General features: G+C 37.1%; 1 protein-coding gene across 1 annotated transcript in view; it reads right to left on the bottom strand.

The window, feature by feature from the left end:
• Window positions 1-25,796, bottom strand: part of pgm5 (phosphoglucomutase 5) — a 28,695-nt gene extending 2,899 nt beyond the window's left edge. The window contains exons 1-10 of the mRNA XM_081349970.1: window positions 24,470-25,796; window positions 21,750-21,912; window positions 20,543-20,689; window positions 20,313-20,438; window positions 20,034-20,224; window positions 18,742-18,896; window positions 10,339-10,454; window positions 6,393-6,528; window positions 5,826-6,009; window positions 1,190-1,327 (exon numbers count right to left, since the gene is read on the bottom strand). Coding sequence (XP_081206096.1) covers window positions 1,190-1,327; window positions 5,826-6,009; window positions 6,393-6,528; window positions 10,339-10,454; window positions 18,742-18,896; window positions 20,034-20,224; window positions 20,313-20,438; window positions 20,543-20,689; window positions 21,750-21,912; window positions 24,470-24,727 — 1,614 coding nt within the window. The 5' untranslated portion in view covers window positions 24,728-25,796. The remainder of the gene's footprint in view (window positions 1-1,189; window positions 1,328-5,825; window positions 6,010-6,392; window positions 6,529-10,338; window positions 10,455-18,741; window positions 18,897-20,033; window positions 20,225-20,312; window positions 20,439-20,542; window positions 20,690-21,749; window positions 21,913-24,469) is intronic.
• Window positions 25,797-26,838: the final 1,042 nt, after the last annotated feature.

The following is a 26,838-nucleotide window of genomic DNA, read 5'->3' as shown; positions in this document are numbered from 1 at the left end:
TTAACAGAAGAATATGTGAGTACTTTTATAAAAGTATAAGCTTCACTTTTATGCTTTTAAAACGTACACAATTTGGCCCCATTCACTTCCATTGTAAATGCGTCACTGTAACCTTGATTTCTGCTTTAAGAAAACGAGGGATGAGTCAAAATTATTTTTATGCCAAAAATTGCTGTCGACTGAACTGAACTGAACTTGGAATGTTTCTTTAAAGTGCCCTATTATGCTATTTTAAAGGTTCCTAATTTTGTTTGGGAGGTAACCTACAGGTGTACATGCATTCAATGTAAAAAAAAAAAAAAAAAAAAAAAACCTTTAAAGGGATAGTTCACCCAAAAATGAAAATGCTGTCCTCATTTACTCACCCTCATGTTGTTCCAAACCTGTATGATTTCCTTTCTTCTGCTGAACACAAAAGAAGATATTTTGAAGAAAGTCGGTAACCAAACGACTGATGGACCCCATTGACTTCCATAGTAGGAAAAAAAAATACTATGGAAGTCAATGGGGACCAGCAACTGTTTAATTACCAACCTTCTTTAAAATATCTTCATTTGTGTTCAGCAGAAGAAAGGAAATCATATGTTTGAGGGTGAGTAAATGATGACAGCATTTTCATTTTTGGGTGAACTATCCCTTTAATATTCACATAATATACATTGCAGCATCACATCTTTTCTCACAGTGTCTGAAACAGTTCGATAAATAGCCTATTTTCCACTGTCGGGCCAAACCGTTCTCTTTGCTTATCCGTTCCATATATGGATTCGATCTCTCTAACCTCTCCTTTCTGACAGCCTACTCTGCTCTGCCTCTGATTGGTCACATTATGATAATAAATGACCTTTTTCCACATACAGTAGATGACATGTCACAAATTAACAAATTAACTTATCAATAATTGATATGTGGCAAAAATATTTCAATAACAGATTTGTATGATGTTATGGCAGCAATGAAGCACATTATGATTAATAAATATTGCTACACATGGAAGGTTTCTTTTACACTTACCTATTAAGTGTTATGTTTGTTATGCTTTTGTTATCATTGCATAACTAAACTGTAACTAAGCTTTTTTTTTATTTCTTCCGAAGCACTTTGGCAGTGCACTGGTTCATAAGCACAAATCACTCCTGCTGAGCTTTCACACCAGTGATGCTGTGTTAAACTCGAGTGAAGTCTTCACCTGAGTCTCTCTGCTGTGTCTCTCCGGGTCTCTCTCGTAGCTCTCAGCGTAGATGCGGATGGTAACCCCTGTTCCGGCCCCAGAACCACTGAGCCGGAAGATGATTCGGGACGAGTCTGTGAAGGTGATCCTTAGGCCCTGCAGGACAAGTGCAGGAATAGAAATGCAGCTCATATTAGTGCTAAAAATTCTGATTAATCATAAAGTTGCTTTTTTTTTTTTTTACCTACAACCTTCAGTTACCAGCCAAAATCATTAACTAGTAGCGTCGGGTGTTATGCATTACTAAGTGATTCATTACTGTAATTGAATTACTTTTTCCTTGAAAAGTAAAGGGATTGCTCTTAATTTTGTCTTCTGATGTACGTAATTGCATTAAATACTGTATAGACTAAAACAATTCTATACTGGATTCAATCAGTATTTACCGTCTAATGTTAAAATGTATGTTTCTAATGTAACCTTCTCCCTTTAAATACTTTGGTCAGTTCAAGAATAATTTATGCAATTGTATGTTAGTTATTTGATAGAATTAAAAAGAGCAGTTTCATGTCTACCCTTTTTTTTGTTCAGCTGGTCGAGGTTGATTCAGAAAGTAATTAGTAATAAGTAATTCAGTACATTTGAGAGAATAGTTATCTAATTACACTGTTGAAGATGCCATTAGTAACTAGTAATTAATTACTTTTTTAGTGTGACTTATCCAACACTGACAAGTACGCTATACCACAATGTCATTTCAAAAAGCATTGTGAAGAACAAATAAAACTGTATGTGAAAATATGTCAAACATTCAACATGGCACATTCACATTCCTTAGGAGCTCTTATAAAATGTAATTTTATTAAAATATAAGCTCTACTATTTGGATTTCCCAAACAGCAACACTTGTAGTTCATAATAATGTCCACTAGATGACAGGAAAAACTATTTTCCGAGCAAGATCCAATTGGACAACTGCTCAGCAGTGGATGAGTGACATGTAACAATAACTAAAAAAAAAAATATAACAATAACTACACAGAGACAGCAAATGAGATGAAGAGTGAATGAGAAGTTTAGATCTTGTTAGGTGAAAAGTAAAAAAAAAAAAAAAAGTGTGGCTTGTACAAAGTTTCTCCCCTAATAATCTGCCATTTGAAAGCAGTAAGCTACCAAATTAGAAAGAGGCGACAGATATGCACTCAGCCTCAAAAATCATGTAAGACAGACAGACAGACAGACAGACAGACAGACAGACAGTCAGTCAGTCAGACAGACAGACAGACAATTAGACAGACAGACAGACAGACAGACAGACAGAGTCAAACAGACAGACAGACAGACAGACAGACAGACAGACAGACAGACAGAGAGTCAAACAGACAGACAGACAGACAGACAGACAGACAGACAGACAGACAGACAGAGTCAAACAGACAGACAGACAGACAGACAGACAGAGAGTCAAACAGACAGACAGACAGACAGACAGACAGACAGAGTCAAACAGACAGACAGACAGACAGACAGACAGACAGACAGACAGTTAGACAGACAGACAGTCAAACAGACAGAGTCAAACAGACAGACAGACAGACAGTTAGACAGACAGACAGTCAAACAGACAGACAGTCAGACAGACAGACAGACAGACAGACAGTCAGACAGACAGACAGAGTCAAACAGACAGACAGACAGACAGTCAGACAGACAGACAGAGTCAAACAGACAGACAGACAGACAGACAGACAGACAGACAGACAGACAGACAGAGTCAAACAGACAGACAGACAGACAGACAGACAGACAGACAGACAGACAGACAGACAGACAGACAGACAGACAGACAGACAGACAGAGTCAAACAGACAGACAGACAGACAGAGAGTCAAACAGACAGACAGACAGACAGACAGACAGACAGACAGACAGTTAGACAGACAGACAGTCAAACAGACAGAGTCAAACAGACAGACAGACAGACAGACAGTTAGACAGACAGACAGTCAAACAGACAGACAGTCAGACAGACAGACAGAGTCAAACAGACAGACAGACAGACAGACAGACAGTTTGGGGTCGAGAGCTAATAAAAACTTATTTCTGGGTTTTTTAGCTTGTTTGCTGTACACTTTGTCACACAGCAGCTTTTAGGCATTTTTCTGTCTTTTGTTAGACGCAAGAAATGACAAGGAGGCAGCCTCTCGCAATGCAAAGTCAATGGAGACGGTTGGACTGTTTTCCCCCCCGGTGTGGGCGTGGCCTAACTGCGCTCTGTCTCTATGCTGATGTCCAACATAAAATCCCAAAGCGAAACCAGAACCACTGTTATAGATGTAATATCTATGTTGGTGTGTGTATCTGCGTATGTCATGGTCTCCGACAGCTGAGTTTCTCTTCGGTGGCCCCCCCACAGACCAGGAGAGAAGAGGACCGGGACAGCTGACACAATCCGGCACTGGGAGGAATGTCTGTTGTAATAATACACACTCAGCTGTAGAGACGCCGGACGGATGACTGGAGTGACTGTGCCGCCTCGGTCAACGGGAGACCACTGAATGAACGACAGGCCGTGACCCCATGTCACCAGTGTGAAATCACACCAATTCATGAGGTTAGATCAGATGTGTTAAATTCACATTTGATCAAAAATAAAGTAATATTGTGAAACATTATTCAAATAACGGTATTCTTTGAATATATTTTAAAATGTAATTTATTCCTGTGATAGCAAAGCTGAATTTTCAGCATCATTACTCCAGTCTTCAGTGTCACATGATCATTCAGAAATCATTCTAATATGCTGGTTTGCAAGGATATAAATGAGATGAGAAGCGGATGAGGTGTCGAAAGGCAAAGGGTGAATGCTAATGTCAAGAGGTCAAGGTTTGGCATCCAGTTAGCCCCTGCTAGTAGATGCTGTAACTACATCCTTTTTTGTGATTGGAGAGGTTGTTTTGGAGAGGGAAAAGGTGGTTTCCACACATTCCTGGTCAGAACAGTGTGAGTCAGCTGGGTAAACTTCAAACACAAGGCTACGCAAGTATTTACACGTGTGTGTGTGTGACACAGACCACTCAAGGGCTCTGCATCTTAGTACAGCAAATCCAGGCCAGATAAAGATAAAGCATCCATCGAAACATCCTTCTCCTGTTACTATCAAGCACATGTGCGCCTCCGTGTGCTTTAGCACATCCTCCAAAAAAGGAGTGAGAGAGAGAGCAGCTGAATGAAAATATGAACAGAGTCTCAGCGGCACTTGTGTATTGTTCATTTCAACCAGGCCGCGCACACCGTACACACATAAGCAGCTAAGTGTGAATGTGGATGCCCAAACAAGGAATCCCACTTGAGCCCACGTTCATTGGGTGGTCGGTGCGCGTGCCGCACTAAATAGCATATAATTGCTGAACATAAAACCTTAATGCTCAACAACCCCCTGGCAGCTCTGTATACGAGCGACTAAGCTGCAAAATCTCAGACATTTCCCCATTATCTCAGATGAATAAGGTGCGCTATGGGACCGATGCGCACATTTGTTTTTATAATGGTTGACTTCAAATGAATTAAAGACACATGTTGTAAAGATTCATTTACTTTTGTTCAGTCAGTTTAAAGCATGATCGTGTTTGTAGTTTGGATCTCATCACTGTAATACATTTTATCTTATTTTTTTAATTTAGATGTACTTAGCCATCATCAAATACTCATTTAAAGTTAATTTTGCAAAAACATTCATAATTTAATAACACTGTTAAATGTAAATCTCAAAATTAACATCCATTTCTCATACCGTACATTATAAAGTTGTGATGTGTCAATTCACTTAGTTGCAACATTTAAAACCATAGATAAAACCATAGTGTGTGTGTTGTGTGTGTGTGTGTGCGTGCGTGCGTGCGTGCGTGCGTGCATGCGTGCGTGCGTGCGTGCGTGCGTGTGTGTACTTGTACAACTATCTGTGAGGACCAGTCTGAGTTTTAGACCTGTTTTTTATTTTTTTATTTACATTACCGTTCAAAGGTTTGGGGTCAGAAAGATTTTTTACTAATACTTATTACTTTTATTTAGCAATGATGCATGAAATTGATCAAAATTGACAGTAAAGACATTTATAATGTTACAAAGATTTCTATTTTTGAACTTTCTATCAAAAAATCCTGTAAAAAGTATTGCGGCTTTCACAAAATATTCAGAAGCACAACTGTTTTCAACATTGATAATAAGAAGACATTTTTCTTGAGCACCAAATCAGCATATTGATTTCTGAAGGATCATGTGACACTGAAGACTGGAGTAATGATGCTGAAAATTCAGCTTTGGCATCACAGGAATAAATTACATTTAAAATATATTAAAATAGAAAACAATTATATTTACATTGTAATAATTTTTCACAATATTTTTGTTTTTACTGTACAGTATTTGTATCAAATAAATGCAGCCTTGGTAAGCATGAGACGTCTTTTAAAGATACATTCAACTCGCATTGAAAATGCACTGTACACCTATTTAGCAACACAGTATTTTGCCAAATAAACAACATAAAATGAAGAAGTGATTCCTATCTCCCATGTGTATGAATGGAAGTAAATAAAGCTCAAAGTTTAGTGTGACTATAACTTGACAGGCCATCTCTAGGTATTGAACTGACCTGTTTCCTTGACACACTGCCGTCCACTGGGTCGATGTACTCAAAATTATCAGCCTTCTCCACACTGTAGACGTTATTGCCCACAGAAAACTTCTGAGTGGTAAAAGCTTTATCAGTGATAACAGCCTCCAAATCTCTCATGAGGTAATACGCTGCCCTGCCGTCCACTCCTTCATAGTCAAACCTGGCAGATAAAAAGAAATAAATACAACAAACACTATAGTACATCAATGTAAAAGATGGATGTTGCCTAATAATACCCACAGTAATAAATACTTGTTTCATGACCATTTGGAGAGCTCCCAGGATTTTCACATGACATCTACAAGTAGAGCTAAATATGGTGAATGTGGGAAACATGTATGGGAAAGGGAAAAACAATCCAGGCACACAATAAAGAGATACTGCCTACTCAGTCTCAAAGGAAAAGCCATTGAGCGGGTGGGTACTGTATGTATACACAAAGAAATATCCTGAAATGTCCCGAGAGACCTGGAGATTGATGTTAGAAATGAAGTTTGGGAAGGAACTGTCGCTTGGGAAGATGCTTATTTGGGTTCAGCTCACCTGCAGAAGTAGTTGCGTCCCATTTTGGCCCAGTGATCTCTCACTATTCCCTCCACTCCCAGGTTACGCACTGCCATTATTGACAACCATACCAGCACTGACCACAGGCCGTCTTTATCTCGGATGTGGTCTGAACCTGAAAGAGACAGATAAAGAGATACATATTTCAAAATTCCATCTACACTACCGTTCAAAAGGTTGCATTTACTTGATAAAAATGCAGTAAATAGTAATCTTATGTGATATTATTGCAATTTAAAATAACTCTTGCATATTTTAATATATTTAATAGGTAATATATTCCAGTGATGCAAAGCTGAATTCCGAAGCTATCACAATCACATCAGTATTCAATGTCAAATGATCCTTCAGAAATCATTCTAATATGCTGATTTGGTACTCAAGAAACATTTCTTATTATTATTATCAATGTTGAAAAGAGTTGCTTAATATTTGTGTGGCGCACTAGAGACTGACATTAGTGGCTGCGGTCTTTAGCCTCCTTGTTAGGGCACCCGCCTCCCATGGAAGAAACGCCAGTTCGACTCCCATGTGTGTGAGTAGAACTGGAAGGGGTTACATTGGTGCCGTGACCCAAATGGGAGTGAGGTTTAGGGGGGTGAGTGTAATGGTGGTAAACATCACTCCTGCAGGTAAACCTCACTCCCCTGGTCTCAAGAGTCGCATTAGCGACCGACGCTAGTGGCTGTGGTCTTTAGCGTCCTTGTTACTGTCACACTTGCTGTGTATATAATCCAAAAGACAAGACGAAATGGAAACAAAAGGAGTAACACTAGTACAACAATATCAACATCAACGCAAGACAAAGGACTGAAGAAACTGAGGGCTTAAATACACATCGATGGCAATCAACAGAACAATGAACAGGGGAGGACTAATCAGGAACCATAGTAACAAACAAGTGTCAGGAAAACAGATCAAAGAAAACTAGAGCTGTGTTCTAAATCGCCCCTTATACCCTCATTCACTATTCCCCACATTAGTCCACAAGTATAGGTCTAGTCCACTTGAAAAGTGAATAAAAATGAGTGAGTGAATTCGGACACTGAGTGCGCCGGTGCCGTGCTGAATTTCGTCTCCCTGCCAAATTAGTACCCCCCTATTGAAGTCAGTACCTAATTGCATAATTCTAACCCCACCCCTAATCCTAAACCTAACTATGCTAGGGGGTTATAATCAGGCAGGGGTCAGAATTTGGCACAATGTGTTGGTTTTGCACAGTTGGCAGCTATGGAAACTAGCATGTATAAACCTTAATTAAACAATTTAATAATCAATTAAAAAGGAATTTATACCATTATGCTGGACCCACATTGGACCAGCGGTTTGGAAAATGGATGGATGATTATGCTGCAGGAACTCATTTGGCGCGACACATTGGTTGAGTGTACATCGGTTATACATTTTCATTTCATTTTATTGGAGGATAACCCCTTGAGATGGAACATCTCGTTTTTGAGGGGGTCCTCAAAATAACACCAAACACTTACACACTCGCACATACTAAAGCTCTTCCTCACAACTAACATCCCAACCTGTCCCACCTCATACATTCCTAATGGCAGTGCATTGTGGGATTGAATGAGTGTGAGTGCACTTGATAACAACCACTATGGTTTCGGACACCACTACAAATGCCAGTCCCCTCAAATAGTGACTTATTTAAGGGCATAGGGGGTGATTTCCAACACAGCCTAGGTCAAACCAAAACACCGGGACAAGAACTAAAGCCAAACAGAACATACATGTGACAGTTAGTGCACCCGCCTCACATGCTGCAAACACTGGTTCGAATCCCGCTTGTCACGGTGCGAGTAGAACCGGAGAGGTTACACTGAGATTTATTTAAATCGAGATTATAATGACAAAATGCAAGCCCTCACTCCCCCTGGTCAACTCTTCATCTGCTTGACATCTTCTCTATGACTTTTGTTATTTGATCTGGTTTATTTCATGTAATCAAATGTCAGAAGAAGTGTATCCGACAGCTGTTCTCTGTGTGTGACTAATGCTGAAGTACTAAAAAATGCTCAGGCCTACCGCATATCACATCAATAGCCAAAGACGCTTGTAAGCCAATGTCACATTGTTGTATAATTAGTTTTGACCCTTCAAAACAATAAAACACAATAAAGTTCATTTCAAAAAGCAGATTTCAACATCTATCAGCTTGTCCGACTATTATCTGTTAACTTTCCTTCAGCTCACAAAACAATAAGCTTGACGCAGAAACGACCTGGTTCACAGCCAAAAGGGAAACTTGCTTAATGCCAATATTCCATAAACACACTCAATTTGTGCCAGATATCTGCCTCACCATATAATGATGCATGTCTAGCATAGTAGAGAGTTTTTAGTGAAAATTCAACTGACAAGTGACCCATGACAGCACTACAATCCCGCAGCAAAGTCAGAACATGGTGAATAATGAGCGGGCTGCTCTTTTGACACCTACAGACAATGCCTCGTGTCTCACTCAAGGTCTTCGTGGCGGTGTAAAACCCCAGAGGCTTTACAGATCGACCCTGCCGCCCACAGGGCCAAGCGTCTGTCTGCCCAGCAACATTATTCAGCGCCAGTTGCTTATTCCACATTCAGCTGCCAACCAAAACACAACCATTCAATACCAGACAGGGGCTCACCTTCACATATGGGAGTTTCTAGGCAGTTTTGGCCTAGTGGAATTAAAGAGGTAATTAAATAATAATCAAAAAAACATTTAAAAAAAACTGTGAAACAGTAAAACAAGGGGTTTAAAATTATATGAGGGCGAGTAAATGACTTAAGTTTTGGGTGAACTATTTGTGCATATACAGTACTTACTGTATATCACTGAAATGATTGCTATTTTTCTGAACCAAAAAATTTATTGATAACATTCTGTGGTGGAAATTGTGATTTTGGACCTTTGTTTTAAATGGCCAACAGTAATTTTATTTACCTTAATTTTTCTTTACACATGTCTCATATTTTAAGCTCTTCACTATCTCCTTGGCACCCAAAAAAAAAAAAAAAAAAACTATTTAAAACCATTTTTTTATCTGTTTGAATAATTATTGTTTTAAAATATTTTTATGACAAATTTTCATATTTGAATACTGAACATATGGTTCTGAAAAAACTACAATCTATAGATAAAAGCAATTTGAAAAGAAGCAAAAAAAGTTTTAAAATAAAAAACATTTATGGCAAATTTTCATATTTTAAGACTGAATGCATTGTTAAGGGGAAAAAATAGAATCTATAGATAAGTCATTTGGAGATGCTTTGTAAAAAGATCTGGATAATAAAAAAATAAGCAAATATAAATTATACATGCATGTTAAAACATTTCCAAATGCTTCAATGTCACCTTTACATAAGAAAAGGGGGGGGGGGGGGGAGTTAGTTGCTATTAGTTAGCTTTTAGAACACATCTGGTTGTTCAAGCGTTGTGTGACATGTTATGTGACATGAGAGGACTAGAGAACTAAAACCACTACAATCCATTAAATTACTTTTTCTTCCACTCCTTTACTTCCTTCGTCTGTGCCCCCACCCTGTGTGCTTTTGTGAGAAAAGCAGAGGAGTAGTTTGCTTTTGCCAGCAGAGACCACTCTCATTTTCTCACTATTTCAGATGATTCACCAGCCTGTCTTCCTTTTAGAGCGGAACACTGATAAAGATCTACATTTTGGATGTGGTCAAAATGTCAGAAAGCATTTCCTAACAAAAAGCTCCCTCCAAAAATGTCAATGACATACAATGATTTTTTACACATGCTTTCTTTTGTGTTTGACAGAAAAATAACATTATAGGGGTTTGGAACAACATAAGTAGGCTAATAAATAATGACAAAACATTCATGATGACTTTTCAACTCTAAAAGCCGGAGAAGGGCTTTTATATGCTCTTAGAGAAGTGCACGGACTCTGATGGCACCCACCTGCTCCAAAGCTCTCCTCTCCACAGAACGAACACCTCCCAGAATCCATCAGGTTTCCAAAGAATCTCCAGCCTGTGGGAGTTTCATAAAGCGCCACCTTCATAGCCTTGGCAACCCTGCAAACAAACAGGAAGCATTCCTGCAATCCTACTCAGAGTTCATTTGGATGAGATCAAATCTGAAAGAAGGACCTCATTGGCTAACAGCATCATTTCTTTATCAAAGTATCTTTAAAATTGTGCAATTACTATAGCTATATGGCACTGCAATGTAAAGGCCTGTACACACCAAGAAAGTCAACTATAAAGATAAGTATTACGATAAATATATTAGCGCCCACACCAGTGGACGATAACAATCTGTTTATATTTAAACGTACAGTATGGCATTTTTCGCCACTAGGGGTCGCTAACCTATTTACAATAACCAAGGCGCAGATTGATGACGCAACATTTGCTAAGAATTATGGATCTTGTCGTCAACGTCAAGCCGACCGATCTAATAATGTTTATGGATGACTGAATATATCGATGTTTTTATCATGACTGTGATATGAAGCAGTTCGGGATTGCTAAGACACAGCTATCAGCTCCACACGCGACGCGAGTCCCGCGGATATAAAAGGAATATGGGCATTTCATTCAACCGAACTACGCACAGAATTACTACTCACAGGTCAGGTTATTAGACAAATTAAACTTGTGAGGTAACGCAGCGCTGTTTCACTTGGTCTAACATTACACTAGCACACTAAACTGCATTTGAATGTGTTGAAATGTATGTGTTAGTCTGTCTGTATGAGACTAGCAGTAAACTAGATCAACATTAGAATAACATACAGATCATATTCTGACATTGTATCATTGTTGAACTATAAAACATTGATTAGTTTTATGTAAATGTGCTCACCTGTTTAATAAAGTACATGTAGGAGCGGTCAAAGTCTCGGACGTGGAGCTCTCGTTTATATACTGTCTATGGGAGCTCTCGGCATCTCGAAAACACCGCGCTGATATTGATTCTCGTTTTAGTCCTCCTTTTTTATCCAAAGTCTGCTTGCCATGGTCCATAATGTTTGAACGAAACAACAACAGCGTGCAAATAGACATTGCGAACTACAAAGTTGTCCGCGTCAGTCGCTTTGGTTACTATCAGACGGCTCTGGTTCATAGCTCTGGTTGCCATGGCAGCACGAGCAGAAACCAGGGACAACACGGATATGACGGCATTGGCGGCGACAAAACGGAAATAAAGAAACGGGACGTTTCTCGAATTAAATTACAAATTTCTCCTGGTTTGAAAGTTGTTGGAAACAGTCGGGATAATGTAAGTACACAACTAAAAAAATATATATAACATAGATCTAGTGATTTTTGCTATTTTTAAAGCAAAAAAGTTACATATTGTGCCTTTAAGCTATGTCATCTTCCACTTTAATTGATCAAGCTCTTTAAAGCAAGATGAATTCTGATTTGGATTCTGTCAATGTTTCTATCATTCATCAGCTGGAAAATAATTGTTCTGAAAGTGATTCCAAAGATATTATTCCTCTTTATTATTAACGTTGGACTCTACTATTTTCTTTATAGTTATCGTCGTTTGTGTGAATGGGCCTTTACACTCTAAAAAGTGAAAATGTGATTTTTTAGAGGCAGATTTTGTCATATTACCACATGGATCATATTTTAGGAAACCTAATAATACAGTATTATATATTTTAAAATAATACATGTAAATGATAGACTGTGAAAGAAGATGGATGTCGATGTAATGATCATTTGATATACTCATAAGCAAAGTGATTACCATTCAGCTTTCTACAAATTCACTGGTAGTACATTTAGTACCTGTTCTTTGGACTGATTCATTAATCAAACTGCATATTTCGTCTTCTCAATTCAGTGTCTTTATAAGGCAAAAAGCAGAACGAAACCATGCTGACATTTTGGCTGACATTTATTTTGAGATTCAGCCATGTGCCTGGAGGAGCAAACAGCACTTTAATCATCGGTGTGTAGTCTACACCTGTTTAACTTGCTTATACTGTCAAACTCCTGCGAGCCGTCACAGAAACTGAAAATTTAGGCCTACATTTGAACAAATATTGTCATTCTACATTATTGTTAAGACAGCAAGTTTTGTATTTGGGAACTGTATTCATTCATGACTATGAAAATGAAATAGATTGAGAAAACAAGAGGAGGAACGCAGTTACAAGTCTCCTTCTCTGTTTGTTGATCTTGGATAATGGCTAGAGTCATAACTATTTTCAGACACTGCAATCTGGCATTATGGGTAATGAGTTGCTGAGATCCCATCAGATGAAGGGACAGATGACAGGGAACCGATGTAAATGAGGAGAGCTAGGATGCAGCTGTTTACTCATGGGTGGAATTACTAAATATGGGAAAACAAGTGTTATTGACTCAAGGGACATGGAGTAGAATGGAAAGCCTGGCACACGGACAGCAAACTGGAATCTTTGACCTGTTGACTTGTTTTCGATGATTTATTCTCATATTTGTGGCCAACACAAGCAGCGCTATCTCTAACTTTGCATCGGAAATATTTTGCATGCATATGTGTTCATGAGGGTGTGACTGGATTTTTAACAGTTCTGTCAATAAAAGAATGAAAAAAAGGGAAAATAACATGCTCAGCTGAGTTTTAAAGTCGGCAGCTGTTCCTAACCTCAATAAAACTCAATTATCAACTAACATAATTTTAGCATGAGTTGACAGGCAGTCTAATTAAGCTGGTAAACAACCCCAGTTGTACTAAAATGATTCCCATTTCCATGCCTTACTCCAAGGTGTATTAAAACATGTTTGAAAGTAAAACTTTGAATACCAATAATGCTTGAAATCGCTTTATTACAATATAAACAAATAGTTAAGGACTTTACCACCTTGTAAAGTCTAATCTTGTGAGTACACACAGACGACAATGACCAAATAGTTAAAATACAAATACTGAAAGAATGCTTAATGATTAAGCTTATACAAATCATGAACTGTTTATGCATATTACAGTTCAAAGATTCTTAATTTTATATCAAGTATGTAATTTTTCCATCACTAGCATTACTAAATGGAATTGGAAAAAAATTGACTGAGCCAAAAAGGGAAACCCCCCTGAAACAATTCACAAGTCACTTTACTACCCCGACTGGTGTTTTGTTCCTGAATGAATCAGTGTTGTTGAACAAATCGGTTCAGTGAATAATTCAACGACTTTTAAAGAGAGTCGCTAATTTCATTCCTGAATAAATCAGTGTTGTTGAACGAGAGTTGCTTATTTTGTTCCTCCCCACCACTAATGCACAGACTTACAGCTTGTCTGAATGTGCAAACGCAGGGAAGCGGAGTGATACAAACAGTGAAAAGTCCCAGGATGTTATATACAGATGTATTTATATCATTAAATTGGTTTAAAATATGGTTACAGCAAACACACTGGACTGCAGTTACAATTCGACTGGATTTTCTCATGTCTAATTTCCCCATATTTCAGCAGTTCATCCTCAGTACATGGTCAAATTGATAGCACACATTCTCTCTTCCCCTTCCCACGTGTATAGGGAACACGGCAGATGTTTCCTTTCCATCCTTACATCCTTAAACACAGTCATATGCGCACATATAAAGAGCTGCAATCACACACCAGACCTACAGCACACACATGCTCCAGTAGATTATCTCCACAGCCACTTCACAAACACACACTCTTGAGAGGTCCATGGTATAAACACAGCCACAGCCTAGAGCTCACTTGTCGCCTAAAAAGGTTTACAGCAGCAGAGATGCCTTGCTCCAACGACTCGCACCCCAGGGGACATGCATGCCTCAGAAAAACTGTTCAGATTAGTTGGACAGATTATTCTCTATCACCAGATCCAGCACTACAAAATTTGACTTTTAAGGACTCACAATATAAAAATGTCTTGATTATTGTTGATTTCAACAGCTAACTAAATAAGGTCAGTTCATTTTCTGACCTGACTCTCTTTCCTGGTGGTGTTGTGAATTAAAATGTATGGTGTGAACATTTAAAAAGTATGTTGATCTCAGTTGTTAATGATGAAGAGATAAAGACGCCAGTCAAATCAGTAGCCTAATAAAACAGGGCTCAAATGAACATTGCATAATTTTTGCTGCTTGCCAATCAGGCCATTTCTAGTTGTCCTTCCAACATTTTTACTGGCTCCAACATAAAAATAAAATAATTAAAATGCATTAATTATAATTAAATATAATAAAAATATGTGACCCTGGACCACAAAACCAGTCACATGGGTCATTTTTTTTTAAATTGGGATTTATATATCATCTGAAAGCTGAATAAAGAAGCTTTCCATTGATGTATGGTTTGTTAGGATATGACAATATTTGGAAAATCTGGAATCTGAGGGTGCAAAAAAAAAGAAACATTGCGAAAATCGCCTTTAAAGTTGTCCATTTATGTTCGCGATTGTGCAGCATTCACTCACAAAAATATGTTTTTATATACACTCACCTAAAGGATTATTAGGAACACCATACTAATACTGTGTTTGACCCCCTTTCGCCTTCAGAACTGCCTTAATTCTACGTGGCATTGATTCAACAAGGTGCTGAAAGCATTCTTTAGAAATGTTGGCCCATATTGATAGGATAGCATCTTGCAGTTGATGGAGATTTGTGGGATGCACATCCAGGGCACGAAGCTCCCGTTCCACCACATCCCAAAGATGCTCTATTGGGTTGAGATCTGGTGACTGTGGGGGCCATTTTAGTACAGTGAACTCATTGTCATGTTCAAGAAACCAATTTGAAACGATTCGAGCTTTGTGACATGGTGCATTATCCTGCTGGAAGTAGCCATCAGAGGATGGGTACATGGTGGTCATAAAGGGATGGACATGGTCAGAAACAATGCTCAGGTAGGCCGTGGCATTTCAACGATGCCCAATTGGCACTAAGGGGCCTAAAGTGTGCCAAGAAAACATCCCCCACACCATTACACCACCACCACCAGCCTGCACAGTGGTAACAAGGCATGATGGATCCATGTTCTCATTCTGTTTACGCCAAATTCTGACTCTACCATCTGAATGTCTCAACAGAAATCGAGACTCATTAGACCAGGCAACATTTTTCCAGTCTTCAACTGTCCAATTTTGGTGAGCTCGTGCAAATTGTAGCCTCTTTTTCCTATTTGTAGTGGAGATGAGTGGTACCCGGTGGGGTCTTCTGCTGTTGTAGCCCATTCGCCTCAAGGTTTTGCGTGTTGTGGCTTCGCAAATGCTTTGCTGCATACCTCGGTTGTAACGAGTGGTTATTTCAGTCAAAGTTGCTCTTCTATCAGCTTGAATCAGTCGGCCCATTCTCCTCTGACCTCTAGCATCAACAAGGCATTTTCGCCCACAGGACTGCCGCATACTGGATGTTTTTCCCTTTTCACACCATTCTTTGTAAACCCTGGAAATGGTTGTGCGTGAAAATCCCAGTAACTGAGCAGATTGTGAAATACTTAGACCGGCCTGTCTGGCACCAACAACCATGCCAATCTCAAAATTGATTAAATCACCTTTCTTTCCCATTCTGACATTCAGTTTGGAGTTCAGGAGATTGTCTTGACCAGGACCACAGCCCTAAATGCATTGAAGCAACTGCCATGTGATTGGTTGATTAGATAATTGCATTAATGAGAAATTGAACAGGTGTTCCTAATAATCCTTTAGGTGAGTGTATATATATATATATATATATATATATATATATATATGGTAGGAAATTTACAAAATATCTTCATGGAACATGGTCTTTACTTAATATCCTAATGATTTTTGGCATATAAGAAAAATCGATAATTTTGACCCATACAATGTATTGTTGGCCACAAATATACACGTGCGACTTGTGACTGGTTTTGTGATCCAGGGTCACATATATGCATTTTATTTATTTAATTTGATATTTACATTCAGTTTACAAGTATAATTTATATATTTATTATTTATAATCATTTGTATACTGTTGCTGTAGAATGATATGGTGATGGCATACATGGCAAAAATATTACTGATTGGTTTGTAATTTTCAAACGATTTTCATCAAGTACATGTCACATTTCTACAATGACATCGCAGCTGAAAACATTAGTTTTTGCCGTGATGCTACATCCATAAAATTAGATGTCGGCATAAAGACGAAAACTCAGCTTTAAAGTATATGTATTCTTTTTATTGAGCCAAAAAGTCAGAGACTACTCCATTATTGGTCAGAATATTTTTTTGCCATACAAATTTGCAGATCATCCATCCATCCATCCATCCATCCATCCATCCATCCATCCATCCATCATCCACCACTTATCTGGGACCGGGTGCACCAAACTTGAACTTTAGTATGCAGCAAAAAACAAAAAATATATCCTGCCGTTTCCATGGTGCCACGCTCACATGCGGTCAAATGGAAGTGAATGTAACATGAAGTGACCGCACCTTTAGCCTGTAAGGCAACAGCTCAAATTTGGAAGGTGACTTCAATGTAAGAGAGAATGAGAAAGGAAACAATTTAGAACTGTCTCTAGGCTGGGAGCACCCATTCTTACTTACAGAATGGAAAATATAACACTCTGCTTAGCTATGGCTATACTTTATAACAAGGTACAAACTCAGGCCAAATGTAGACTCAACTTCTCTTTCTTTATCTTAGCCACACCAGTAGTTAAAGTCTCATTGACAGTGTGTTACTGACATTGAATCAACCTTGCAAAGCCTCCAGGAAGTGAATAATGAGTCACAGAACAAACACAATACTGATGGGAGGAAATCTCACTTAATTCTAGTGTTATGACACAATAAGCAAGCACTTTCTGGCTGTTTTTAATGACTGATTGGGTAGCACTAAATAACGTCACTTCCTATTTGACTGCCAGCATTACAGGGATAGTTCACCCAGAAATTAAAATCTGTTTTTCTGAAACACAACAGAATCTATTTTGAAGAATGTTGGTAATAGGTTACCATTGTATGGACAAGGAAAAAAAAAAAAAAACGCTGAGACATTTCTCAGAATATATATTTTGACTTTCAAAGAAGAAAGAAAGTCTGGAACGACATGAGGGTGAGTAAACGATGACAGAATTGTCCATTTAATAAGGCCATTTCTTTTTAATCAGGTTCATGTCATTGCCGAAAGTTGCAAACTTTATTCATAGAAGAGAAGTGGACCAGTAAAGACGGTTTAGGTTTGTCAGTTTTATGTTATTTTTAAAACAAATTTGAAAAATTTGGAAGTGTGTATGTTAAATGTCAAACAGAACTGAAAAAATGAAGAATTGTATTCAGGCAGGTTTTCTGAACACTCCCTGTTCCCCATTGGTCAGCAAAACAGGTAACTCCGCCCCCAACTGACACAATTGATGGAGCTGTCGCTGTATCAGACTGGGAAATGTATTGTAGCACCACAGAGTCACAAAATAAGCTACAAATATAGGAATAGGATAAGAAAATTTGATTAAAAGCCTTTACATTTAAACAATATCGTTTAAATGCATGAAATTGCTATTAATTTCTCATAACACAAGATCCTGTCTCAAAGCAGACGGGTCTTTAGCATGATTATTTTTAGTCTGCAGGAGCTCGCGCAGGGTTGAGCTAACACTGTTATTCTTAGGGAGTGAGTCTCCACAGTGTAACCTCTGGCCCCATCACTAATGCTTTTACCATTTAGTGTCTTGCACAAGAAGAGTAACCGAGATAGTGGAAAGATCCTGATGGATTATTTCCTCCCTGGTCATCAGCTTATCAATTATTTTGAGAGTTGACTGGCTTTTCTTTAAACAGCTCTGAACTCCTGCAGTATATTAAGGGATAATGTCACTGTCTCTTAATTTGACAAACAAATGTGAAAGTCAAGAAAAGAAATGGAAGCAAGCCGTGTGGAAATTATTTTAAAACTAAGTAGAACCACCCAGTTTCTTTGTTTCACCGAATACAAGTGCAAGCAAATCGGTTTGTAATTTATATTTAAGTGCATAATTAATATTCAAGATTCTGCATAACAGTCAAGGTTTAGTAGTACATTCCTATCAGACAGAGTGGTTTGAGCAACTTTTGCTGACAACTTGTAAAATTTCAATAGTCTGCAGCATGTCTGTGAATGGTATTTCAGCGGTATCATGTAAGAGCATCCCAGACATCAACATAGTGTCTCTCCAGATCCGGCCCACATCTGGGCCGTGTGGAATCCAAGTGTACCAGATGTGGGCCGGATCTGGGCCGACACTATGTTGCTGTCTGGGATGTTACGGTCCGAGTCCTATCAGCAACATTTAACACCTACATTTCAGTGAATGTGCTTTTTGATAAAAACAGGTTTATTTTTTACAATCTGTAAATTAGCAAGGTTTTCTTACCTGTCGATGGCCATGCTGGTTGGCATACTGCGGGCAAAACCTCTGATTCCTCTCTGACTGAAGTAAGGGATGCAGGAGAGGTTTGCTGCCATCACTGCCAGTGAATCTGACGGGCTCACAAAGAACCCATCTTGACCCATAATCATGTACCGATCCTGTACATAAGACAAACATAGCCAACATTATACAACAGTTAGCTCTGTCCCAATTTGAATGAACAAGCATCATCTTATTTTTTTACCTAAAATGTATACTTGATATAAATTTCTTGTTCACTGATCTAATGTATTAAATAACCAGCTTTTTATCATTTGAAAATGATGAAGAATACATACACTAGCATTTATAAGTTTGGGGACAGTAAGATTTGTTTAAAAGAAATTGAGCAAGGGTGCATTAAAATGATCAAAATTCACAGTAAAGACTTTTACATTGTTAATAAAAATATATATATTTCAAATAAATGCTGTTCATTTGAACTTTCTATTTATCAAAGAATAATGAGAAAAAATATCATGGTTTCGACTAGTGCTGCCAATTCGATTAATCGCGATTAATCGCATCTAACATAAAAGTTTTTGTTTTACATAGTATTTTAAACAAATGTGTGTGTATACACACACACACACACACACATATATATATATATATATATTATATATATATATATATATATATATATATATATATATATATATATATATATACATATATTATGTAAACAAAAACTTTTTTATTGTGATTTAATTGCGATTAATTGATTTGACAGCACTAGTTTCGACAAAAATATTAACATTACACCTTTTTTCAACATTGATAATAATTTTAAATGTTTACTGAGCACCAAATAAATAAATGCAGCCTTGGTGATCATAAGAGACTTCTTTCAAAAACATTAAATAATTCTTACCAACCCCAATCTTTTGAACAGTAGTGTATAAGCATTTTTCTCAATAGTATGAACAGCATTTCCTGTTTCTCATTTGTTTGCAATATTTAGAAATAAAGATAGCACAACCCCCCCCCCCCAAAAAAAAAAAAATAGAATGAAAACAAAGAAGATAAAATAAAGATAAATATTATCGTTAAATAAAATAAAAAACAGATAGATATTAATAAAGAACTGCAATCAAAACAAGACCCTGACAAAGATGCAGGAAATAATAACAGCCTTGATTCTTTTGCTCTTTTCTTGATTATTATTCTTATGAAGTTTTTGCATATTTTTTCTGTTTGTGTAAGTGATGTGTAAGTGATTTGTAAATGATTGTCAGATGATAAGAGATAAGCACCCCATCTGCATCAAAAGCAGCCCCAAAGCCAAACTCTCCCCCCTTCATAGAGTCCACCAGAGATGCAGCGAAAGCAGGGTTAGGGTTTGGGTGTTGGCCTCCGAAGTCCTCCAGAGGGACACAGTTAACAGCAGAATTGGCTGGAGCCCCGAGCTCATCACATAGGATTTTTCGGACATATGGTCCCATAACTGAAAAAGACAACATGAAGATTGACTCTACAGTACATACAGATGTAAATCTGCATATAGGTATTTGCAACTGTCCACAAGAGTTTACCTCCATTCATTGCATCTATTCGTATTTTCAGCTGGTTTGGACCCGTCAGAAAGCTCTTGATGGCACCAAAGTCAAAAATTCCCCGCAGCATGTTTAGATAGATCTCGACTGAATCCACAATCTCAACTGGAAAACAGAGAAAGGACATGTTTATGTTCAGTACATCAGTGTAAACCTGAAGTTTGTGATAAAAGTAAATGAAAACACCAGAGTAAGTTTATACCGCTCACCTCTGAAGGGCTTGAACTTGTTCTCCAAGTCAAAGTCTTGACGGCCAAGGCGGGACAGGTCGATGTGGAGGTCAGGGCAGATGGCGTACTCCTCTAGTGTGCGACTGACCTGATGGATCCTCTCCATCACTGTGTCTGGAGAAGGCCCTGGGAACAAGAAACAGTGGCAGATTTCAACAAAACATCTCAGATAGTAAAAAATAACAACAACAAGTTGAATGAGAATCTATCTATCTATCTATCTATCTATCTATCTATCTATCTATCTATCTATCTATCTATCTATCTATCTATCTATCTATCTATCTATCTATCTATCTATCTATCTATCTATCTATCTATCTTTCACAGAGAGATGGAGATTGACACTTCTCAGTGAATATAATGCTGCTAACATACGCTAACATTCAAAGGTTTAGTGGTCAGTAAGTTTTTGTAAAGACAAAAAAAAAAAGAAGAAAAAATACAGATTGACCATCACATTGTTATAAAAACATTGCATTTCAAATAAATGGTGCTCTTTTGAGCTTTCGATTAATCAAATAATCCTCTAAAAAATCATTTCCCACAAAAATATTAAGCAGCACAACTGTTTTCAACATTGATAATAATAAAACATGTTTCTTGAGCACCAAATCAGCATATTAGAATGATTTCTAGAGAATCATGTGACACTGAAGACTGGAGTAATGATGCTGAAAATTCAACTTTGCCATTACAGGAATAAATTACATTTAAACTATATTCAAATATAAAACAATTTCTAATAATATTTGACAATATTACACTTTTTACTGTATTTTTGATTAAATGCAGCCTTGGTGAGCATAAGAGACTTCTTGCAAAAACATAAAAAAATCTTATAGACCCCAACTTTTGAACAGTAATATGCACTAGTCAGTAATATGCATGATACAAATAATAATAATAATCTCATTATAACAATGGTGTAAGTAAAAACAAAAATAAATTTAAGGTAAGCTATATATTTTAGGTAAATTTAGGTCCATAGATATTACAATACATGTCCATAGAAGATATTTTACTGTGTTTTCTGTAAATAGTTGTTCATGACAGCTTGGGAAAAGGTAACGTTAAGCTGACGTCATGACATTATTGGCACAGCGATTCCCTTAGGATGATATTAAAATATATTGAAAGTATTATCATATGCAGGGTGTTTCAATATGCTTTGTAATGTTCTCACCTCCATTAGCGACACTGAATTTGACCCCAAAGTCTCCTCCTGGGCCTCCTGGACTGTGGCTTGCAGTGAGAATGATCCCACCGCTGGCTTTTATCTTCCTGATGATGCAGGAGACTGCTGGGGTGGACAGGATCCCGTTGTGTCCAATGACTAGACGTCCTATCTGAAATTGAAGTTTTGGTTTCAGTGGTGTAAAGATTTTTTCCATGCATTGAAAGTCAATGGAGTCCAATGTTGGTTTGGACTCTCACTGTAGGAAAAAACAATAAACATTTTTTTATTTATTTTTTTTACTTTTGGGTTTACAGAAGAAAGTGAGTATTTATATTTTTGATACTGGCCCTAAAATGTGCATATTAGTAGCTTGGAGTGGTAATATATATACCCTTATAACAAGCTGTTGTACATCTAAAAGTACATTTTTTGCATTTTCCCCCTGTAGATTATAAAAACAACGTATATGACAAAAAAAGTAAATGTTATTTTAGGTTAATTGAGGAAAGATGATATGAATATGAGTAAATGTAAAACTTTTTTTCATACATTGAAAGTCCAATGTTGCTTTGGACTCCAATGACTTTAATTGTAAGAACAAAAACAGTTTTCAAAATAACTTCTTTTGTGTTTCACAAAAGAACGAAAGCCATTCGTTTTTGAAATGACAAATGTAAACGTGCACTTTCGATCCTGAATAGCCTCTTTGCTTAATTCCAGACCTTCACCAGGGGTCATCATAACATTATGTGGTGGGCTTTAAATCTGCACCCTTCCGAGGCGCCAGTCATGGCTACTACTGCATACCAGGTCAACAACTACATCTGTCTGGTAGCTCATTCCTGTGGGATTGACGAGCTGACTCAGTGACAAAACTAAACAGACGTGTACAGGCTTCTTTACTTGCAATACAGGCTAACAATACCTAATCATTCAAAGTAGACCTGACATACAATCCTAGCTTCCATAAATTGCAACCTCAGTTGTCAATCGCTCTAAATATTGACAGATACTGCTTGTTTCAGTCTTTCTAGCTCACAAGACAGCAGCCCAGACATCTCAGCAACTTTGTGACTCATTAAGCTTTACAAGATCAGCCACTTTCTATTAATAGTGAGGTATTTGGCATCTCTCACTCCAGTATTTATAATGATGAGCAAGTGCACTGACTCTAGTCTTTTTTTTTTGGTAATATGCTAATTAAATACCTCACTGATGCTTTGCTTATCCCGTTGCTTTTGCATGCATCTCTTAGTTGAAGCTCAGTGAGTGTGAACTGTATTCCCAGCACTCTTTGAACAGCTTATCCATATAAGGTGCTGCTTCTGGATACAGAGTGTATATCATGTCTCTGAGAGCTACCAAGTTTGTATGGAAGAATGTCACTGATACAAAGAAAGAGGCTAAAGGAGGGAGGATTTATGGCTGTATTGTATAATTTAAATGGAATAACAGTATTTAGAGCATCAAAACAGTGACTTCAGGCTTTATGCTCTGACTGAACTAAACTTTACATCTTCATTAGAAGCACAATAAAATATGCCATAAAGGTTGATGAACAAAGTTGATGAAGCATCTTGGCTCGTGGCCATATGTTCTGGGTTTCCCTGTAGTTGACATGAACATGAGGTCAAAACAAGGGAAACAGCGGCTCTCCAGGAAGAGTGTGCAGGGGAGGGATGGCATAACAGATAAAGACAGGATACATTTGGCCAGGCCAGGAAAGAGATTTAACTCTAAAACTTTCTTTCATACTCAGTTTGTTGCTTTTCAGGGTTTTCCAACAAAACGTGCATCTCAGTTTGGGATACCAAAAGTTTAACTCCATGTCATGTTATACTGAATCATAAAACTAACATGTCCAACAGACATGCAACAAATTGAACGCTTGCAACAAGACACTTGAAATGATCATAATCAAATATAACAACAAAGATAATAATGATGACCAATTGGTAAATAAATAAGTAAATTCATTTATAAATAAATAAATAAATAAATACATGGGCTTTCATTAATCTAACTGATACCTTTTTGATGATATAGATCAGAAAACCTATTTAATATATATATATTTTTAATTAGATAGACTACAAAATCTATAAAGTTTATTAGGAAATAAATAAATAAACAAACAAACAAACAACGCATTTTATTATATAGACTAGAAAATGTATATTTATCAATAAATAAATAAATTGGCTTTAATCTAACTGATGTTACCTCTTTGATAATATAGTTCAGAAAAACATTATTATTATAGAATCTATAATATATCAATAAATAGATAAATATTAATCTAACTGATGTTATTTTTTGATGGTAAGTCGATATAAGTCAGACAATAAATAATAAATAAAACAATGCATTGCATTTTTATTATATAGACTAGGACATCTATAACATTTATAAATAAATAAACAAATAAATAAATAAACTTTAACTGATGTAACCTTTTGATGATATAGATCAGAAAACATAATACATAAATAAACACTGCATTTTTATTACATAGACTAATCTAATTATATTTTTAAATGAATAAATGCACTTTTAATTATAGGCCTACTACAATATCTATCAAGTTTAGTGGGAAAAATAAATAAATTATGCATTTTTAGACTTAAAAATCTATCATAGACAATAAATAAATATAATTTAAAAAACAGAAAACAGACGTGAGATTTTTATTTGACTTTGAAAAAGTATAGACACCATCACCTTACCCCGTTGGCAGCTGCCATTTGGACGATGACTTCAGTTGCAGCCCGGCTGAAGTATCTTCCGTCGCTGCCCACCACCATAGTGCATCCCTGACGGTCCCTCAAGTCGATGGAGGACAGCACACTTTGGATGTAATTTTGAAGATAGTTCTTTTTACTTTCGAAAACAGCTGTCTTCTTTCGCAGTCCATTTGTCCCTGGTCTCTGGTCGTCGAAGGGGGTCGTTTGGATAGTCAAAATGGGTATAGGGTTAGTCTCCATGATCTTCTGCAACGCTTTGAGGACCGTAAAAATGTAATGAGGCGTGAAACAATGTTCTAAATATCGTCAAAAGCAACAGAAGAAGTTCACGGAGGCAGCGAGCAGTGCGCTTCAGTCGCAGTGGATTATTTGAGACGCGTCCCGTGACGCTTCTTTGGAAAACTAGTGTACAGCAGCTGTCTTCTCATCGCACCGGGACAAACCGTGGTATAGTGGCAAAAAACACAGAATAAATGGGTGAAAGGGTAAAGAAAGATTCCAAGATAAGGTCTTCCGCTCACCGACACTCTTCTCCCGAACTGTCACGCGCACGTTTGTTTGCCAAAAGGCAGGGAGGGTTGAAGAAAACTCTATATAATGAGCTAACGCATTGGCCAAAAATAGCCCATGATGTGTGGGGGAGCGAATAGTGACAGTGTGCTGCTGTGTAATCGGACGCTTCTACTGTCCGTGGCGCACTGGATCCACAAGAAGCGCTAAGATGGACAGCAGTTCTCACCTGACTGACGCACACTGGATCAAATGCAGAAATGTCAGAACATTCATAAAATGTAATAACATTAAACACGAAGATAGAAAGGAATGAGAGAGAAATAATAAACTGACCAAAGTTTCCAATGCCACAGATTAGGGAGATCGAGCGGGGCTAGTTGGTTTCTCAGGCCTAAATGTTTGAGGCAAAAGTCCAGTTATGTTTTCTATAGCAATGCGTTTCAAACATCTAATTAAAAAAAAAAACTCTTCAATCACAATAATTTTGTGAAATCTGTAGGCCTACTTCAGACTAAACTTCTGTATCATATTTTGTAGCTCCTGAAATACATTCAAACAACAGTCAACTAGTTATTTTAAAGGTTTGAAATGTGTTCTGGGGATACATGGATATTTTTCATAAAAGTCAGGTTGGGGCATGTTGTCACACGTGTTTCATATTTAATTACATTTTTTGTTGTTGACCAAAACAATGGTTTTGTGTTCTACCTTTTGCGTTCATATTTTGTTTCATAATAGTTAGGCATGAAGGCCTATTCACGCAGAAATTCAAAATAAACCTACCGTGATAAATATATGAAGTGAAAAGTGTGACAACTGTTTGTTTGAGCTGAAAATGCATTAGGCCAATAGACAAAGATAACTACAGTAGCGGTCATAAGTTTGGAAACATTAGGCATATTTTTAATGTTTCTGAAAGAAGACTCTTATGCTCAACAAGTCTGCATTTATTTGATCAAAAATGCTGAAAAAACAGAAATATTGTGAAATATGATTACAATTTAAAATAATGGGTTTCTATTTTAATATTTTATTTTATAATGTATGTCTGTGATGCAAAGCAGAATTTTCAGACGCCATTACTCCAGTCTTCAGTATCACATAATCCTTCAGAAATCATTCTAATATGCTGATTTATTATCAATGTTGGAAACAACCTGTGAAACTTTTTTTCAGAATTTTTTGATGAATAAAAAGAACAGCGTTTATTTAAAATAGAAATATTTTGTAACAATATACACTGTACCGTTCAAAAGTTTGGGGTCAGTAGGCCTAAATTTTGTTCTTTCTTTTTTTTTTAAAGAACTTTATATTTTTATTCAGCAAATTTTATAAAAAGTTATAGATTTATACTGTTAGAAAAGAGTTCGATTTTGAATAAATGCTGTTTTCAAAAAGTTTTTATTCATCAATGAATCCTGAGAAATGATTACAGGTTCCAACTGTTGACAACTGTTTCCAACATTGATAAATGCAAATCAGCATATTAGAATGATTTCTGAAGAATCATGTGACACTGAAGACTGGAGTAATAGCTGATGAAAATTCAGATTTGCATCACAGAAATAAATAATATTTCAAAGTAGGCTAAATTAAAATATAAAACCATTATTTTAAATTGTGATATTTCACATTTTTTACCAAATAAATGCATACTTGTTGAGCATAAGAGACTTCTTTCAAAAACATTAAAAATAGTAATCAAATGTGTCCAAACTTCAATCGAAATCGATCAAGCACACCCGAATGCTTGTGAAATCAATGCATTGAGTGCGACCGATTTCACGAGCTTCAGTCTCCATCTAGTGGGCATAAAATTATAGAAAATGTCTTGCAAG

This window comes from Scardinius erythrophthalmus (assembly GCF_964197995.2).
Source record: "Scardinius erythrophthalmus genome assembly, chromosome: 20".
Taxonomy (NCBI): Eukaryota; Metazoa; Chordata; class Actinopteri; order Cypriniformes; family Leuciscidae; genus Scardinius; species Scardinius erythrophthalmus.
The sequence above is the reverse complement of the archived record's forward strand: the minus strand, read 5'-3'. Positions and strand labels throughout refer to the sequence as shown.